We start from the raw sequence: 19,062 nt of genomic DNA, 5'->3' as shown, positions 1-19,062 counted from the left end.
TCCCAATGGGAAGTCCCTCCATGTATCTAACCTTAATCCTGCTATGTGCAATCAGAACCCATTTCTTCTCCCACAGTCTGGGAGAACGCATCAAGGGTCACTGCCCCACCAAAAAGAGGTCCAAAATGCCCTCCCAAGAGTCCCCTCCCACCCCCATCAGTACTCCAAGGTCAGCAGGAATGATACAGCACCACTAACAAGAGTAGAGTATCTGAGATTATTGCAGACTTTATAGAAAACTGCTCAAGGGAGATCCAGATTTTCTGGGTATGGGGAGGGCAGGCAGGCTTCAAGCCAATATATTAAAGGAAGGTGACTTCCTGTGTGCAGACGCAGCACAGGCCAGCCATTCTGCCTGATCTAGAGGGTGGGGAGTCAGGGAGAGGGGGTCCTCTCCCCCACTCACCAATTGTGCTTTGGGATCATGGAGAAGGCAAGGTGCTGAGCTTCTGACCCTGAACCAGGAGGGCTTGTGCCTGAGGCAGGAGGAAAGACCTACTTCTCTTTCAGAAGATACACGGGGTGAGGTGGTGGTGGTAGCGGTGGTGGCAAGGAATCCCCAAGGGCGAAGAGCCACAGGGGTGGGAGAGAGCATAGAGAAATCGAAGGGCAGCAACTTCCAGCCCTTCAGACCCCACTTCCTGCCCCTCTCTGAGGCCACGATGCCCCACTATCCCTTTCACACACCCAAGACTCTCTCCTTCCCTACAAGGATCTGCCAGTATGCACTAGGGGTGCATGGCACCTGCACCTATCCGGCAGGACTGAAGAGCTCGTCCTGGGAGGAAAACGGGATGAGGACATCCCAGGGACGGATTCCTCACTGGACCTTGACTAGTGAATGGCAGGGGTGGGTGCTGAGTGCCAGCATTGGGTATGGGGGGGTCAAGAGCCTAAGGCTTGGGCAGGAGGACGAAAGTCAGATCGGGGTGAAGAGCTGAGAGTCTGAGACTGGGGACCAGCACTGAGTATCGGGAGGTCAGCGCCCTGGTGGGAAAGGCTGAGAGTTGGCTCCACACTAAGGCTAGATGGGCTGTGCTTGTCCCTGGGATGGGAGGGACAGACTAGGAGCTGAGCCCCATGCCTGAGCCGAGGAAGGGAAGGGCCTGAGCCAGAGGCGGGGGTGGGTGAAGGGGGGGCAGGGGTATGAAATATATTCTTAGATGAGGGGAGGGTGCCCAATCCTCAGAGCCCCAGGGTTGGGCCTCCAAGCAGGATGGAGGGCTCTGAGCTCTGGGATGGGACAAAGGGCTCAAAATCCACAAAACCATTCTGATGGGGGTGCTGTGCTTCGAGTCCAGAATGGGATGGAAGGGCCCTCAAGCCCCGGAGGGGACTGAGGGCTCCGAGCTGGCGAGGGAGGTCAGTGCAGTCTCGGGTGTCGGAGCGCCAAGCACAGGGTGCTGGGGGCAAGTCTCAGAGCTTTGGCCTTGAAGGACAGATTCTCTGTGTGAGCTCCGAGACGGGGAACGGACTTTCAGTGGTTCAGGAGGGAGGTTTCGGAAACTAGGGTGGGCAGGCGGGGTTTCTGGATTCGGACCGGCTATCTCTGGGTCTTTGACGGTGGGAGCTCTCGGAGGCGGGAACGAGAGGGTACGGCTTAGCGCCTCCGAGTCAGGGGAAGGTCTCAGAGCTCGGGGCTCGCGGGTGTCTCATCTCCACGGCTTCGGGCCAGGCAAGGGAAGCCCCGAGCCCGGGGGCGCCGCTCAGAGCCCCGAGCCCGGGGAGGTGGCGCGGGAGCCCGCGGGCGCGGCGGGCGCGGGCGCGCGGCGCGGGTCGGCGTCCTGCTCGTAGCGGTAGTGGTAGCCCTCCATCTGGTCCCGGCACGCCTCGCGCAGGTTGCGCATCCAGCGCTGGATGCCGCGGCGGTTTAGGTAGAGCACCATGAGGAAGATGAGGCCGATGAGCGCCAGCACCAGCCCGAAGAACACGTAGGAGGCTTCCAGCTCCGGGCCGGCGGCCTCCGCCTCCTCTCCGCGAGCGTCGGCGCCGCTGTCCGCGCAGCGAAGCCGCGCCCCGTCCAGGTCCAGTAGCGGCCGGTCTAGCAGCGCCCGCGGGGCGGCGCAGCGCAGGCGCCGCGAGTCGGGCACGCGCTCCGTGGCGTTGCGCAGCCAGGCCAACAGGGGGCGTGCGGCACAGCCGCAGCGCAGGGGGTTGTCGGCGAGCAGCAGGCGCGGCCCGGGGAGGCCGCCATCGCTCTCCAGCGCGCGCAGCTCGTCGGGGTCCAGGCCGGCCAGCGCGTTGAGGCGCACGTCCAGCTGCTCCAGGCGCGCCAGGCGCAGGGCGGCTGGCGGCAGACGGCTCAGCGCGTTGCCCGCTAGGCCCAGCAGGCGAAGCTCGGCCAGAGGTGCCAGCGCAGCGTCCAGCGCGGCCAGCAGCGCGGGGCCGCCGCGCACCAGCGCGTGGTTGAGCTGCAGCGAGCGCAGCGCGGGCAGCCCGCGGAAGGCGCCGCCGCCCAGGGCGCGCAGCGGGTTGTGGCTGAGGTCGAGCGCCGCCAGGCTGGGCAGCCCGTCGAAGGCGCCGTCCTCCACCACCTCGATGTGGTTGTGCGTGAGGCGCAGCGCGCTGAGGAGCGGCAGGCGCACGCCCGCCGCCTGGTCGCCGTCCCCGCCGGCGAAGGCGGCCGCGCGCAGCACCGTCAGGTTGGCGCCTACGATGGTGAGGTTGCGCGCGTCGGGCGGCACGTCCCGCGGAGGCTGGCGGAGCTCGGCTCCCGACGCGCAGCGCAGCAGCAGCTTGGGGCCGCCGAAGCAGTAGCACTGGAAGGGGCAGGGTGCCGCGGGCTGGCTCAGCGCTGCCGCCACGAGCAGCAGCCCCTGGAGCCCCGGCTGTCCCGCGCGCGGGGCCATCGCGGCCGCCCCCGCATCCAGCGCCCGGGCCGCCGCGCTCACCAGTGAGTTGGGAGCGCCTGGTGGGGGGCACGGGTGGGGCGAGTCCTTGACCCGGAGCGGCTGGCAGTCCCGGTCGGTCCGTTCGCTGTCTCGAAAGTCTGAGGAGCCGCACTTACTGGCTGACTGGCCGAGGGCGAGAGGGGTCAGACGGGGAGCGGAGCCCCCCGCCCCCGGTGCCCTCGCCCTGCGCGCCGGCCTCCGGCTTCCGCGGCCGCTCCGGGCTCCGAGCCGAGTGGGCAGGGTTTGCCTCCCCCCTCCCCGCCTCCCGGTCTCGTCCTCCGCCCCCAGCGGAGTCTCCGCGCCCTCCTCGCCGTGGGAGGCGGGGTGGGAGGCTCCCGAGAATCAGGGCTGTCGGCTGCTGCGCTTTCTCTTCATCCTCTCCGCCCCCGCCCCTCCGGGCTGCCGAGAAGTTTGGCTCCTGGAGGCTCCGACTTGGTTTTCCTCCTCCTCCACCCCCAACATTTAAGCTGGGTCCTTCCTCCTCCTTCTCCAGCACGTGTGGGGCGGGGCCCGACTGCGGAGAGCAGGCAGGTGGGTCACCACCAGGGAGAATTCGGGGGTTGGGGAGGACTTTAGAGCTGCTCCTACTACCGGAGGAAGGGATGAGGGGTGGACTGAGAAAGTTACTCATTTTCCGGCCTCTTCCTAAGGCAGAGAGACTGGAAAATCCCCAGTCTCTGCTTCCTCCTCTGCGACCCTAGTTCCATTAGACCTGGCTGTGTCACCACCCCTGCAGGTCCTATGGGACCAGCTTTTTCTCCATCCCATCCCATCCCATTCTCAGGAGAAGTCTGTGGCACCCGCTCCCCTCCCACCCACTAACTCTGGCTGCTCTGCCTCTGCCAGGAGTTCCCCCATGTGGTTTCCTCCACCGGGCTGGGCTTCTCTGCCAAGCACTGTCCTAGGCACAGAGACCCGGGGGTGTAGTGATTCTGCTCTTTGCTTTCACTCCCTGCCCCCAAACCTTTTAAGACTCCTGGGGTTCCGTTGGACACTGTCAACTAGTCCCTCCAGGCTTCTCCGCCTGTGAGTGGGGTTTGGGGCACCAGAGGTTGGGAGAGCAGGAGCAGATTTTGCAGCATGGAGTTGGGGGTCTCAGAAGGGGCCAGGGCTGAGCGGGGCGGGGGGGGGGGGCTGAGCTGTTTACAGATTTGTTTTGTTCTGGATTTTTTTTTCCCCCAGAACTGGGAAGCTCTAAACCTGATTTAAAGAGACAGGCTCCTGAGAAGGGAGGATTCTTGGCCTTAGCATGAATTATTCAGGCTGGAGAGGCTGACACTTGATCCGCAGGCCATTCGGGTATCAGCAGAGCTGGTTGGAATAGAGGCTCCCCCCCTCCTCCCAAGAATCAGTCTCTTTCTCCTGAATTGGGTACGGTTGTTATGTTGACTCCTTCCCTGAGGTTATATTTAACAGATCGACCAAAGGATCAATACCACTTAAGGAGAAGAGGCAGACCCTGCAGTGGCCTGGGTCTTGGGCAAGGACCAACATTAAGGAACAGAGCTGGTGATGATGGGGGTCTCCCAGCTCTCCCCTCCTCCAAGCCCCTCTCTCTTCCCTACCCCCTGTCTTAACTCTCCCAGGTATGAGAGCTCAGATGTGTCTCATGCAAGTCCATGCAGACTCATTCATATGTGGACATAGGATCGTAGGTTTGAGTGAGTCCTGGCATGTGTCCATAAATTCATAAAGACATACATATTTGAATATGCACACTTCTGAGCCCATGCAGGTTCGTGGGTACATTCTCAGAGGGCAAGCTTACAGGCCCATGCTTAAGCCATGCCAAGCACAGGGACCCAGAGATTGGCTAGCACAGTCAGACCCTACTCCTCCTGCCCTGCACCATGCCCTTGGTCTGTGGAGGTAACAGGCTGGTGATGTCTTTTCTCACATGGGCACACGTGCTCAAGTAGATGCCGCTGGGGCTGGGCCCCCAGCTATAGCACTCCCCTAAACCCCGGCCCACACAGCAACATGCCCCAGCTCTGACATCTCCCCTGGTAGGAGGCACTAGGTCGTTTTCACTTTTGTGTTTCCAGTATAGAGACTATCTCAGGAGAGTGTGTGGTGCAAATGACAGACTGAATGAACAGAAGTCTGTGTTTCCTTGTCTGCTTCCAGGCCCTGAGGAATCAGACCACTACCAAGGCTGGAACTCCTTCCCCAGGCCCCCGTGGTGGCTGGCCTCAGATTGGCTGATGCCCCCCTCCCCTGCTGCCCCCCAGGAAAGGAGCTGCAGGACCACAGGCAGCCTTGATTGGGGGGGTGCTCAACACCTCATTTGGGGAAATGAGGCCTGGAGAGAATTTAGAATCATCAGGTGCCAGAGAATAAGGCAAATGTCCTCTGTTTTGCACAAATGGGGAAATAGGCCAGAGGGGCCCCAAGGCCCCTGTCAAGGTTTCAGAGTTTAGCCTAGAAACCTGGCCCCAGGGTCCTTGCCCAGGACTCTGTCCAAGATGGTGGGCTGCATCTGAGAGGGTCCTGCACCACAAGGAATGCTGATCCTGACCCCAAGAAGCTGAGGCTGGGAATGGATGCCATGGTTGATCTGGTGTGACCTCAGGCCTTTCTCAATCTTGGGCTGTCACCTTCCTCTTCTATAAGGTAGATAGGCTTTAAATTCCTGTTCTTCCTATTCCTCTCAGGGCTGTTATGATAAAGTGAATTGAAAGTGCCTCAAAACAAGAAAAAACATTTCACCTGGGTCTGGGGGCCTAGCACCCGTCCTGCCAGACCCTGGGTAAGGCATTGCCCCTCTCTGGGACTAATTAGCTCCCATGACATTTTTCCCTGTTCCATGTTCTTTCCTTCTCCAACACAGCAGATTTGTGGTGGATGTTAATGAGTCTCTGCTTGTCTCTCTGTATGGCCTCTACTCAGCCTCCTCTCCTCTCTTCCCACTTTGTAAAGGTGCTTCCCGTCTAAATTCTCCTGGAACCAATTTCTCTCTGTCCAAGTTCCCCAAGGAATCAAGTCTGCGAGCCATTGGGGCTGAGGGATCTCTGTTCTTTGGAGGAACAGCGCTCTCCATCTTAGATTTGCCAGTGTTCAGTATGCATTAAGTGTTCAATAAATGTGTGTCCACTTGAGTCTGAGGCTGTGTGTTTATTCTCTGATGCATCTGGTGGAAGTCTCTTTTCTTGGACTGTTTGCCCCAGCTGGGGTGCTCTCCTCTTGATTCTGTTTCTCCAGTCCAGTCAGCTGTCCCTCAGGACTTGTGAGTTTTGCCCCCTTCAGGGAGCCCTCATGGCTTCCCTCTCCATCCTTTGAACTTCACTGATCAATTAGAGAGCTAAGACTCCCCTGATCTTCTTGACTGTCAGCAGCTGGGGCTCAGGTCTGGTCTAATTTCTTAGGGATCAGTACAGAGAAGGCACCAGGGAATATTTGCTGACTGAAATAATGATTTAAAAATCTGTGACTCGAGCCTCTCATCCCCATGAGGCAAGCTCGGTGAGGACCCCTCATCTACACTTCATACCAGGAGATAGCTGCTCAGAAATGTTAAGTGCTTTCCCCAAGGTTGCACACCTCACTGGGACCTGAGCCAGATAGAAGCTCGGGTTTCTTGCCCATCTCCTTTGTCGCAGCCCCCCCTCATCCTAGGATCCCTCTCTCCTGGGAGTGTGGCTGGGTCAGATTCTAGGGGAGCCTGTGGGCAAAGAGCTCACGCCCTCAGGGTTTCCTTAGGACTCAGAAGAAGCGAGGCACCCCTCGCCACCCAAGCAGAGTGATCATCTGCCCTGTGCCCAGATGAGTACCCCTCATGTCAGCCACACTGGATCTTCACGCTTGCTTGAATTTATTACTCCACTAGGTCCCAGAGCCCCTCTCTTAGTATTCCAAGGTGTTGTCTCTACCTGAGCCTCTAGTGCCTTCACTGGGCCTTTTCTGCTGGCACAGACCCTGCTGTTGGTCAGCTCCACTAAGCCTTGGTAGGGAGCACAGAGTGTGATGACGTCCCTGAGATCACCCAGCAGGTAGCCCCTTCTCCAGCTCTGTTTTGTCATCAGAGGTGTGTCAATATTATTAAAGTCCTTGGACACACCTCAGTTTCCCTGTCTGCAAAAAAGTGTGTGTGGATAGGATGGTCCTGGGGGGCCTAGTAGTCTTGTGCCCCTTGGCTTTTTAGGGATGGGGGTCAGGGAGGGGAAGGTCATACTGGGATTTGCCCAAGTTGGTGCCCCCACCTTCTCAATATATGACCTTGAACTTGGTACCACCCCAATTAAGGCCTCGGTTGCCCGACTAGAAAGTGGTAGGGGTGGCTGGGTGTGGTGCCTCATGCCTGTAATCCCAGCACTTTGGGAGGCCGAGGTGGGCAGATCACAAGGTCAGGAGATTGAGGCCATCCTGGCGAACATGGTGAAACCCCATCTCTACTAAAAATACAAAAAAAAATTAGCGGGGCGTGCTGGTGGGCACCTGTAGTCCCAGCTACTCAGGGGGGCTGAGGAAGAAAGTGGTAGGGGTGGTCTGGGGTCCTTCTGGAGCGGATGCTGTAGCATCCTGAGATCCAGGCTCCCTTTGTCCTCTGTCCCAGCAGCCCTCCTGCTGCCTTCCCATCCCTCTGTTCCCCCCTCCTCCAAGGCAAATGGAGGAGCAGCAGGCGGCCTGACGTGATGAACTCAGCCACGAGGTAGTGGGGGAGGCCCCAGCTTCTCTCCTCTTGCTTGGCTTCCTTGCCAGCAGGGACGGGAAACTTCACTGTGGGCCTTGCCATTCCCATTTCTCACTCCCCCTCCCCTCCCCCACTGCTGTGAGACACAGGAAAATCCATAGGCCCAAGATTCATTTTCTCCGTTGAGTCAGCAGAGGCCAGTGCTGCTTCTGAGGGGCAGGCAACTGGCTTTTAAATAACTCTCTGATATTTAATACCCTCCTCCTCCGCTCTGTGGCCTGGGCCTCTGGGGAAAGGCTAGAATAAATGAGCTGGATGCGTCCTCCGAAAGTCCTAAATGTTCTTGCCCCCACCTCAGTCTTCCCCCCAACCCCCAACTCTCAGACCATTGGAAAAGATGACTCCTTACTACATCTGTACCTTGCTTTACAGTTTCTAAGTGGTGGCAGGCTGGGTTTGTTGTCCCAGTTTAGAATGGGAAATGGACATTTAGAAAAGGAGAGAGATCCCACTTGACTTTTGGTCTTTGTCTGCTGTTGGCTGGCTGTGTGGCTGTGGGCAGGTGGGTCCCTGTCCCTCCCTGGGCTTCTGTTTCCTCATCTGTGCTGCAAGGTGGTTCGGCCAGTGGGTTGTTGTTGGTCCCCCTTGGCTGTGTAATGTTACGATTTGCTGTGCTGGCCTAGGTCTCCTTCCCTAATGAAGCCTCTGTTTCTCCACTCCTCTTCAAGGAAAGGCTAAAGGGCAGAGCCGACTGAGGCTAAAGGCCAGCTAAGGTCTGACCCCTAGGATTCCACTCTGTTGAGTCAGGGACAGGAGTGGGTAGGGGAGAGGGGAAAGGGAAAGGAGCAGAGTTGGGTGCCTTCCCTTCCCTTCCCTTCCCTTGTCTTCCCTTCCCTCCCCTCCACTCCCCTCCCCTTTCATTATTTCTTGCTTTTGCCAGTAGAGGTTGGGACAGACCAAGGGCAATAACCTGTCTTGGTTCTCTTAAAACCCAAGGTCTCTACCACTGTGGATGCAGTTTAATGAGGTGGGAGCAAAACCCTCTTCCTCAGCTGTGCCCAGGCCCAGGATCCTGATAATGGAAGTTAGTGGGCCCAGTTCTCCTGGTTTTGCCACTGTTCTGCATTATTCAGAAGACAGGGATTGATATCTCTGTTGGCTATATGAGAACACTGGGAGGTTAAGAGCTGTGCTTGGGGTCATCCCAGATTAATGATGGAACAGGGCCTATAATCTAGGTTTTCTGATTCCCAACTCCGTGTTCATGCCACTTCCCTGATTCAGGCAGGAAGTTGGGGCCTGAGGGGTGAGCATGGGAGAGGCAGCTGGTTCTCTAGGGGTGACCTTTGTTTGCCCAACTTCTTTAGCCGCCTCTTGGGTCCTCATGCTCTTCTTCAATGTACTGAGCCTTCTGCTTCTAGAATCACAGAATCTTGGAATCAAAACATTGACTGCTAAGAACCACAGACTCAGAGAGCCATAGAACTGTGATCTCTTTGAATTAGAACAAAGACTTATGGTATTGGTAGTATGGTGGTGGTGAATGAGACACTTAGAGCTTGTGGTAGGTTGTTAATATTGATGGTCCCAAATGAATTCTGCATATCTGAGTCCATACTTTTATGTTGTCCTGCCCCATACTGACTTTGGGTTGGCCGTGTGACTTCCTCTGGTTAATGAGACGTCAGCAAATGTGATGCAAGGAGAGTCTTAAAAAGTGCTTGTGCATTGGGATTCACCTCTTCTTGCTCCCCTGAAACTGCCATGTGTAGGAACACAAGCATGCCTTTTAGAGGAAGAGACCAGAAATAAACCATCCCAGCTGGAGACCAACCAGCTCCCTGATGGTCTTCCGCCTGCCTCCAGCCATCTGAGTGACCCCAGATGAGACCAACAGAACTACTCAGCTGACCCGAGCCCAAATTTCTGACTCACAGAATTGTGAACAAATAAAATGGTGGTTGTTTTAAGTCACTAAGTTTTGGGGTGGTTTGTTACACAGCAGTAGATAACGGATGCAGAACCTCATCATTGTAGAATCTTGGTCATAGATCCAATATGCCCTGACAGTCACAGCATTGTGGAACCCCAGGACCAGAAACTGGAACCACTGATGTAGAATCCAAGAAACAGAAGAGTCCTGAAAACGCCTTAACTCCCACCCAATGGTACCCTCTCCTTTCACTGTCAGACCAGGTGACCACTCATCTTTCAACGTTGAGCTCTCTCCCCACCCACAGGTGTCTCTTATTCTTTAGCGTTGTGCCCATTCTGTCACAGTCTTCTGGTTCCACCCCTCAGCTGGCTTCTCAATCCCTTTCTCTAGGAAGCCTTCCTATATCGATCTGCTTGCTCTGGTCCTGGGAGCCAAATGTGGACTTTGTGGAAATTTATCTTAGTATTCATCCCAGTTCCTAGCACAGTGTCTGGCCAGAACATATCTTGAGGACAACAACCGGCACCACCAACCACACTTCTCATTTCTTCCTGCCCTGTTGCCTCACAACTGGCAGTCCTGGATCTGTCCGTGGTCCTGAATGTCTTTTTCCTTCTTGCCAGTGACTGCATCAGACTGGCCACTTCCCACATTCCCCACATTCCATTGTTTCACCCTCCCCCATATACAGATCATTAGCCTGGACTATTAAATGCAAAATAATATGTGGTGATGATGATGCATATTAATTAGGATTAGTTTCAACTATATGTGTCAGGATGCCCACATGAATTTCTTACATGATAGAGAAATAGAAGTTCAGTTTCTTTTCTTCTCATAAAAGAAGGTCCAGATGTAGCCCAGAGTCTGAATGGTCTCTCCATAGTCATGAGTACCTCACATCCTTCTAGCCTCCCACTCTGCCTTCCCTATAGTTCTCATTGCCATGGTCCGAATGGCTGCTAGAGCACCAGCCATCACATCAGATAGCAGATGGAGGAAAGCTATAAATAAGGGTACCCCCTTTCCTTTATTGGCACTTTTATACTTTCATTCAACACTTTCACTTACATAAGCACACCTAACTAGCTTCAAGAGGCTAAGTAAGATAATGTGTCCAGCAAAACGTTATGGTCCTTATTACTGAGGAGGAAGAAGAAATAGCTATTGAAAAGCAACTACAAATCTCTGACATTAGTAATGGAACAGAGGTGTTGATGGTGACAGAGATTGTGGTATAATAGTTGTAGTGTTAGCAATGGTGATGGTAATAGTGGTGGTGTTGGTGGTGGGAGAGTGGGGGTGATAATGGTGATGATAGCACGGATGGTGATGAATGAAGCTGGTGGCTGGTAAAACTCAGATCCAGGAGCACACACTCCCTTACACATTAGCCTGGACCAGGAGAATACTGGGAGATGGACCCAGTGAGTGCAAAGTGTCTGAGCCTTGGGGTCTGCTCCAAGCCATGCAGGAGTTATTCTGGCACCCCTGCTATTTGCAGTTCATCAGTTACAAGCCTCCTGCCTTCTTGGGTACAAGTCATCCCCAGCAGAACACGAATCAGATTCCCCCTATCTAGGCTGGAAATAACTCTGGAATGAAAATTTTACGCCTTAGGGATGTGAAGCAGGAAGGGCAATATTGGACTTCCATTTATTAGACAATAAGCACTGATGGAATTTGTGGTTATAGTCAGAAAAGTTTTGCTGTGAAATACACAGAGAAACACATGGACACATAGCTTCAGAAATAGAATCAAGTCATTACAAAAACAGAGAGAGAGTTACAGAGATGGATGCAGAAAGGAACAGGCCCACAATCAGAAACCAACAGGCACAGACACACCAGTCTCACAAGGATGGCCAATCTGTCTCCCCAAAGAGATATGGACACCTGGCCATTTTTTTGTTGTTGTTGGTTGTTTGTTTGTGTGCTTGCTTGCTTGCTTGTTTGAGACAGTTCTTCCTCTGTCATCAAGGCTTGAGTGCAGTGGTGCAATCATAGCTCACTGCAGCCTTGAACTCCTGGACTCAAGTGATCCTCCTGCTTTAGCCTCCCAAGTAGTTGGGACTACAGGTACGTGTCACTATACCTGGCTAATATTTAAAATTTTTTTGTAGAGACAAAGAGTCTCACCATGTTGCCCAGGCTGGGCCTGAACTGTTGGTTTCAAGCAGTCTTTCCACCTGGCCTCCCAAAGTGCTAGGATTACAGGTATGAGCCACTGCCCATGGCCCACTCAGCCATCATACTCCAATGGACAACTTTCATGTTACCAGCTGGATCCTATGCACTGAAGATACCTAGGAGCCAGAAATAACAGTGATGAGGGGCTCAGAGGTCAGTAGCCAATCACAGAAGCGGGCAGTCTGACCTTCCGTGCCCCTCTCATCTACAATGTGATACTGCAGTAGTGCACCATGGCCTTCACCAGGCTCTGTGACTGAAGGTGATCAGAGGGGTGAGGCTTGGGTAGGAGGGGGTGTGTCCTCCAGGAAGTCTCCCTCCAGGGGCCCAAGGACACATCTGGAAGCCATTAACAGAGGGATCATCAGGCAGCAGGCTCTGACTCCAGGTGAGAAGGCGTGATGAGAACATGTGGCAGCCTCCCACTTGCTGGAGCTGGTGCATGGAGGACACCTTGGCACCGAGTAATTCCAGAATCACCCCCTGCCCAGCACCCACCTAGAATGTAGAGCTATCCACAGTGCGGGCCCTGGAGCTCACCTCTGAAACCTTCGGTGAGCTCACCTCCAGTTCACCTCCCGAATCTTTGACACAAGCTTTTCTGACCTTTGTAGTGACACTCTTTTTCCAGGAAGCCATCCTGATGCCTCCTTTGCCCCCTCCCCCACTTAGTCTCTTTCCTTTTCTGCTTCTGCTCAGAGCTCCTATAAGACATTGCTCTGACAGGCCTCCCATTTCCATTGATCTGTGCTTCTTTGGAAGTGACAGCCCTGCCTAGCTTCAGCTGCCGCAGTTCTCTCTTTCCTGCTGGAGCATCTCCATTTCATGGCACTTGCAGTCCTTTCCTAGTGATTGAAGATGTCTGCGTCCCATCTTGGGTCTCAACCCCCTTGCTGCTAACCCTTGGTCCTGGGACTCATATGAATGACTGTCAATTAATTTCCTGCCACTGCAGCACTGGAGCTCCGGGTTCATGATGGAGCCCCAAGAGATTCCACTCTGCAGACAGATCATCTATTGCCACTAGCCCGTACCTCCAGAACTAGGGGCTTCCGCCACCCCAGAACTTCTCCCTTCCCAGCCTCATGTTGGCTATTTACCAGGATGACCTATTCTTGGCTTCCCCCAGTGGGTCTGGTTCTAGGTCACTGGATTTCCCTGACTGCATTTCAGAGTGATAGAAAAAGCATTTAGCCCCAGGTTGGGTTGGGATAGCTTCCCCCAACCCCATACGGGTATAATACCCCTGGGGATCTCTATGAGCTCATCACTCACCGGAAGGCTGTGAGTGGGCAGGAAGACCTTGAAGGCTGGCCAGTACATTGATTATTGGCTGTCCCACATATTCCTGGACATAGGACATGAACCTCAGAACAGATGGATGAAAAGCAGGTTGTGTAGGCAAGAAGTTCCCTTGGGGCAACCCCAAACTCTGGGTCTCAGCAGCCCCCACAGCTCAGCCAGGATAAGCAGCTCTCACCCTGTTCTTAGCACAAGGACTGGCTGTGGTTGGGGCCTTAGCTTTGCCCTGCCAGTGTGTCCCCATCCCTGCCCTGGGGAAGGGAAAAAGAAGCCAGTTGGAAGTTCAGAAAAGGAAAGGCTAAAAAGGAGCCCACAATCGGCACTAATTAGCCACTGGGAGAGAGGAAAGGAGGTCAGAGGACTGAGTCTACTTCCGAAAGAAAGCATCTGGCAGGCAGAGCCCTGGTTGGTCATCACCCCTGACTGCCCAGCATTGGCTTGGCCCCACACAGGCCCACCTGACACTGCCCCAGCCCTGCTAGGGGCTGGGCTCCACCTCTGCCCATAGACCCTGTTCAGACCTTCAGACCTTCTCCTCTGGAAGAGGCAACTGGCTAAAAGGAAAGAGGGAAAGAGGGAGGGAGGGAAGGCAGGCAGATGCGATTGAGCACCCACTGTGTGCAGTGCACTGAGTTGAGAGCTTTGCATACAGGATTATGTTTAATTCTCACAATGGTCCTGAAATGTGGGTACCTTGGCCCTCAGCCTCCCGGGTAGCTGGGACAACAAGTTTTAAATACAGAGGTGGACCCTCAGGTTAAGTAGTTGATCCAAACTGAAGAGAGTCTGGTTCAGGCTGTGTATGCTGCAGTCTATATTCTCAGTGCTATACAATGAGCACTTGGAGGGCAGAGCCCTTGCTCACATCATCTCTGTGCTCCCAGTGCTCTGCCCAGGCACATGGTAAGTGCTGAGGAGCTGTTGGACTTGACAGGCAGGAGAGGCTGAGCCAGGAAACGGCACAAAAAGAGGGAGACAGATGGAGGAATGGTGGAGGTGCAGCAGATGACTCCCATCCCACGGGACACCATGCAGGGGACCTCTGGGGGGAGCTTTCCTGAGGCCCAAGACAATGCTGGACAGTACACAGCCTTGTACCCAGCCATGGGGGGAGGCAGAGAAGGTAGAAGTGGGGGAACATTGTATTTATTCTTCCCTCTTCTTCCAATTCCCAGATGGTTACACTGAAGCAGAAAACACAATGAAGAACCTTTAAGCTCTTGCTGGAGCCAAGCCACCCATGCTGGAGCCAAGGCAGATCACCAGCAGGCCAGCTGGCCCAGAGCCAGCTTGTGATTCAGGGTTGGGGGACCAAGGGGTGTTGAGGAGAAGAGGGCCTCTGGGTACGGCCACTGTGGGCATGATGCCCTTCCACATGGGCTGGACCTTCTGGCAGGGTCGAGTATCCCTAACGAGGAGAACAGGCAGTGGCATGGGGGCAGGGAAGTGGATCGTCCTGTGTCCCTGAGAACCCCAGTAGCAACTGGGGTGTAGGAGAGACACACTGTGGGTCAGACCGACTTCACATAGTGGCTGAATCAGTCCTCACAACCATCACCCTGAAAGGTGATGATTCTCAGCCTTGATTTTTTTTTTTTTTTTTGATGGAGTCTCACTCTGTCACCCAGGCTGAAGTGCAGTGGTGTGATCTTGGCTCACGGCAACCTCTGTCTCCTGGGGTTCAAGCGATTCTCCTACCTCAGCCTCCTGAGTAGTTGGGATCGCAGGCGTGCACTACCATGCCTGGCTAATTTTTGTATTTTTAGTAGAGATGGGGTTTCGCCACGTTGGTCAGGCTGGTCTCGAACTCCTGATCTCAGGTGATCCTCCTGCCTTGGCCTCCCAAGTGCTGGGATTACAGGCATGAGCCACCACACCCGGCCAGCCATAATTTTAAAGATGAGGTACGGTGGCTAACCCCTGTAATCCCAACATTTTGGGAGGCCAAGGCAAGAGGATCACTTTAGGCCAGGAGTTTGAGACCAGCCTGGGAAACTTCAGGAGACCTCGTCTCCACAAAAAAATTAAAAAAGGTAGCCGGGCATGGTGGCACATGCCTGCTGTCCCAGCTACTCAGGAGGTTGAGGTGGGAGGATTGTTTGAGCCCTAGGGGTTGAGGCTGCAGTAAGCCACGATTGGACCACTGCATTCCAGCCTGGGTGACAGAGCAAGACCCTGTCTCAAAAAAAAGATGAGGAAACTGAGGCACAGAAAGGGTAAGTGACTTGCCTAAAGTCACAGTTGAGTTGGAGGAGGGCTGGGATGCCTCCCCTGGCTGTTTGGCTCCAGGCCTGCTCTTAATCATTATGATCTCCTGAGAGGAGCAGCGAGAAGCTTGCCTGCCTGCACCCCCCAGCAATTAAGGACCCCTTGGTATTGTGAAAAATGTCAGTGGAGTGTGTCTGATTAGGCTCATCAGTGCCCAGCATGGGACACATGTGTTTTTAAGATGGATCACCATTATCCCTGGCTGAAGAATTGCATGGGGTTTTCTAATTACAAATTATTCCTGCTGGATTTCATTATGCTTCCTCTTGTACTGGCTTTTTGTATTTTCAGTAATCTTATAAAACTTTGAAAATCATGATCAGTCAAGCTTATCTTCTAAGTCTTAAGAATATACAGCTAAGCTTTTATTAAGACAGTATTGTTACATTTTTTTAAAGTGAATGTTTGACTCAATATTACAAAACAGCAATTACTTGAATTTTACCATTCCACAATTATAATGAGTCAGAAGAGAAGGTTGAACATTTATCTTCCTATAGAAAACCTTCATTCACTCAGAAAGCAAATTTCCTGTGGTAGAGAAAAGTTTTCACTTAAGTGTTTTAAACTATTTTCAGCCAACAGCAAGTAGGCAAGAAGCCTGTGTTAATTTAATAATTCCTAACTGAGACTTTTCACTGATCACTGAAAATTCTTCCAATTTAATGGCATTAACAAAGACAGCAGAAAAGGAATGGTATATATCATTTTAAAAAGAAGAATATAGTTCAAATCCCAGCTAGGAAAAAAAAACTAAAGAAGAATAAAACATAGTGATCACCAGGACCCAGCCTAGGTTTACTTAAAATAAGTCAGGCTAATCTCTCATCTCTCTTGCTTTGGGAGAACCAAAATTGAAATAGATCAGGGGTCTGTTGAAGTCTTGAGAATCCTGATTTCAAAAAGGCAGTTGGAACATCTCCCAAGGTACTTTTTTTTTTTTTTGAGACAGAGTCTCGCTGTGTCGCCAAGGCTTGAGTGCAATGGTGCGATCGCAAGTCACTGCAACCTCCGACTCCTGGGTTCAAGTGATTCTCCTGCCTCAGCCTCCCAAGTAGCTGGGACTACAGGCGCTTGCCACCACACCCAGCTAATTTTTGTATTTTTAGTAGATACAGGGTTTCACTATGATGGCCAGGCTGGTCTTGAACTCCTGACCTCAGGTGATCCTCCTGCCTCGGCCTCCCAAAGTGCTGGGATTACAGGCGTGAGCCACTGTGCCCAGCCTCCCAAGGTACTTTCATGGCAAGCTACAGTAGGGATCAAATCGTGATACACTAGGGGAATCCCTGGCTGCCTGGACAGCAGGTGGTGGAGAACAGGTAATTGGATCAATGGCAGCTTAGAGGGAAGACTAGTGCCCTGCTCCGGGCTTGTTCCTCCCTGCTATCTTGCTCAGTCTGATGTATTTTTTCAGGGACTTGGATTAGGCCAAATAAAGCATGCTTATCAAATCTGGGTGGGAGAGTGATTATGTCAGATGGCAGAACTGGGTTTCAAAATGATCTGCATTAACTTGGCCCATAGGTGATGACCATAGGTTCACGTTCATGGAGGTAAATGTCAAGTCCTCATTGGGGCTCAGAGGTTCGGGTGAGGGAGAGAAGAAGGAATTATTGAGCACATACTTCGTGCTGTACCCTAACATAAGATATCTCAGTTAATAGTGAAAACCTTAGGAGGATGTTGTTCTCATTTTATTTTTTTTAATTATAGATTCAGGAGGTACACATGCAATTTGTTAAACAGATATTTTGTGTAATGGTGAGGTTTGGGCTTCTAGTGTATCCATTACCCAAATAGTGAACATTGTACCCAGTAGGTAGTTTTTCAATCTTCACCCCTTCCACCTTGTTCTCATTTTATAGTGGAAGAAACTGAAAGCCAGAGAAGCTAAGCATTTGCTCAGGTCACATAGTAAGAGATGGAGCTCAGATCAAAGCCAAGGCCCATAAGACTCTTAGGTCCATTCTTCATAAAAAGTTCAGGATGAAGGAAACAGAGTTTAATAGCAGTTTATGTGGAAAGAAAACAAAACCACACATTTATGTGATATTAGTCCTGAATTCATATGCTAAGTCTTTCCTGAGCCTCTCTTCTGGGACCATCCTTGAGCTAGGCTTGGGGTGCAGAGATGAAAACTCACAGCCCCTGAGCAAGTTGAGCTCCTGGTCGGGGGAAGAGCAACCAACACTAGAACAGGTGGATTTGACAGTGCTGGGCATACAGAATACTGTGGGACCCCAGAGAAAACCTGAACCCTCCAGCAAACTGTAGAAGAGGCAGTGCCTGGCCTGAGGCCCGAGGCTGGTTGGCTTGTCTGGGAGCCCAGGGAGGACATGGATCGTAGGTCCCAGCACGATGACCCAGGCTGGGCCTCACCTCTGCCCCTCAGTGGTGAGGAGCACTGAGGCCCCGGAAGGGGTAGGGCTGAGGGAAGGAGGTTTGCCAACTCTTCACCAGAAATGGAAGAAGAGAGCAGGAGGGGGTGGGGCATGGTGGCTCATGCCTGTAATCCCAGCACTTTGGGAAGCCAAGGTGGGTGGATCACTTGAGATCAGGAGTTCATGACCAGCCTGGCCAACACGGTGAAACCCCATCTCCACTAAAAATACAAAAATTAGCTGGGCATGAGTGCCTGTAATCCAGCTACTTGGGAGGCTGATGCACAAGAATCACTTGAATCCGGGAGGCAGAGATTGCAGTGAGCCGAGATCATGCCACTGCAGTCCAGCCTGGGCGACAGAACAAGACTCTGTCTCAAACAAACAAACACCAGACAGACAGACAGAGAGAGCAGGAGGGGAGTGGGAGCTCTGGAAGGCATCTGAGAGCCAGGCAGGGACACGCCTCTGTGGACACTGGGAGGTTCTGGGACCTTAGCTCCAGACAGGCCGGTTACTTTGTAACCCCCCACTGTGTCCTGCAGCTGATCCTTCAGGAGAGAAGGGCTAGAGACTGGTGTTCAGGGTCAGTGAGCACATAAACAGATGTCCTGGGAGTCATTTGGGAGAGAAAAAGAGGACATCCCAGGTTTTTGTGCCCACAGGAAAGACAATGTGAGTAACACATACAGAAGTTTCTAAGGTGGGCAATGAGGCCAGGTGGGCTGGAGGTGGGAGGTCAGGAGACAAGGGAGGGAGTTGTTGAGATACTACTGGCACTGTCAGCGAAGGCCAGGCCATGCTGGGCCTTGCAGGCCTTGAAGATTTTAACCTTTGTTTCAAAGGCAAAGAGAAGCCATTGAAAGCTTTTAAGTAGAAATGTGACATAATTTTATTTGTATTTTGTAAAGATCACTCTCACCACATGATTGAAAGAGCCAAGTATGAGAAGATAAATGAGGAGATGCTTGCAGAAGTACAGGTGAAAGGCAATGGTGCTTGGGCTGGGTGGTGGTGAGGAGGTGGGGAGTGGTGGGTGGGTTTGAGATACTCAGGGCCTGGTGACAGACTGGATACGGGGTGAAGGGGAGGGATGGGCCCAGGGTTTCTGGCCTGTGGATGGTAGAACTGACAGAGGGAAGACCAGGTGTGAGGTGGGCAGAGAGGGTGAACTTAGCCTTGGTCCTGATGAGTTAGGGATGCCAAGACATCCAAGTGGAGACATTGACTGGGCAGTGGGATATTGACGCCTAGAATTCAGGAGCCATGTCAGGACTGGGGGTGCACAGCTGGGATTTGCCAGCACTTAGAGGATAATTGAAACTACAGACCCACCATACCTGTATATTCAAGGCCCTCCTCAGTCCCCTACCTGCTCTGGGAAGCCATTCCTGATGCCTACCCCACTGCAAGGCTAGCTTAGGGCCCCTTTCAGCTCCCTCTGCTTCCCTGTGGGGGTGT

At 53.2% G+C, this 19,062-nt stretch overlaps 1 protein-coding gene and 1 long non-coding RNA gene across 3 annotated transcripts in view; one reads left to right on the top strand and one right to left on the bottom strand.

Annotated features, from left to right (window-relative positions):
- Window positions 1–208: 208 nt before the first annotated feature.
- On the bottom strand, window positions 209–3,378 carry TPBGL (trophoblast glycoprotein like). The gene has a single exon (XM_034933381.4). It carries the CDS (start codon window positions 2,847–2,849, stop codon window positions 1,707–1,709), a length of 1,143 nt encoding a protein of 380 aa, XP_034789272.1. The 5' UTR covers window positions 2,850–3,378; the 3' UTR covers window positions 209–1,706.
- A 54-nt stretch (window positions 3,379–3,432) lies between these two features.
- The window catches only part of LOC129393394 (uncharacterized), a 33,653-nt gene continuing 18,023 nt past the window's right edge, over window positions 3,433–19,062 (top strand). For both annotated transcript variants that reach the window (XR_008620231.2, XR_008620230.2), the window contains exon 1: window positions 3,433–4,262. This is a non-coding gene — a long non-coding RNA (uncharacterized LOC129393394). The remainder of the gene's footprint in view (window positions 4,263–19,062) is intronic.

Source organism: Pan paniscus, chromosome 9 (genome assembly GCF_029289425.2).
Source record: "Pan paniscus chromosome 9, NHGRI_mPanPan1-v2.0_pri, whole genome shotgun sequence".
Lineage (NCBI taxonomy): Eukaryota > Metazoa > Chordata > Mammalia > Primates > Hominidae > Pan > Pan paniscus.
This window is presented reverse-complemented; position numbering and strand designations above follow the sequence as displayed.

What these genes read in the sequence shown, in the direction of transcription:
- TPBGL (XM_034933381.4), bottom strand. Translation starts at nt 2,849, where the DNA reads ATGGCCCCGCGCGCGGGACAGCCGGGGCTCCAGGGGCTGCTGCTCGTG.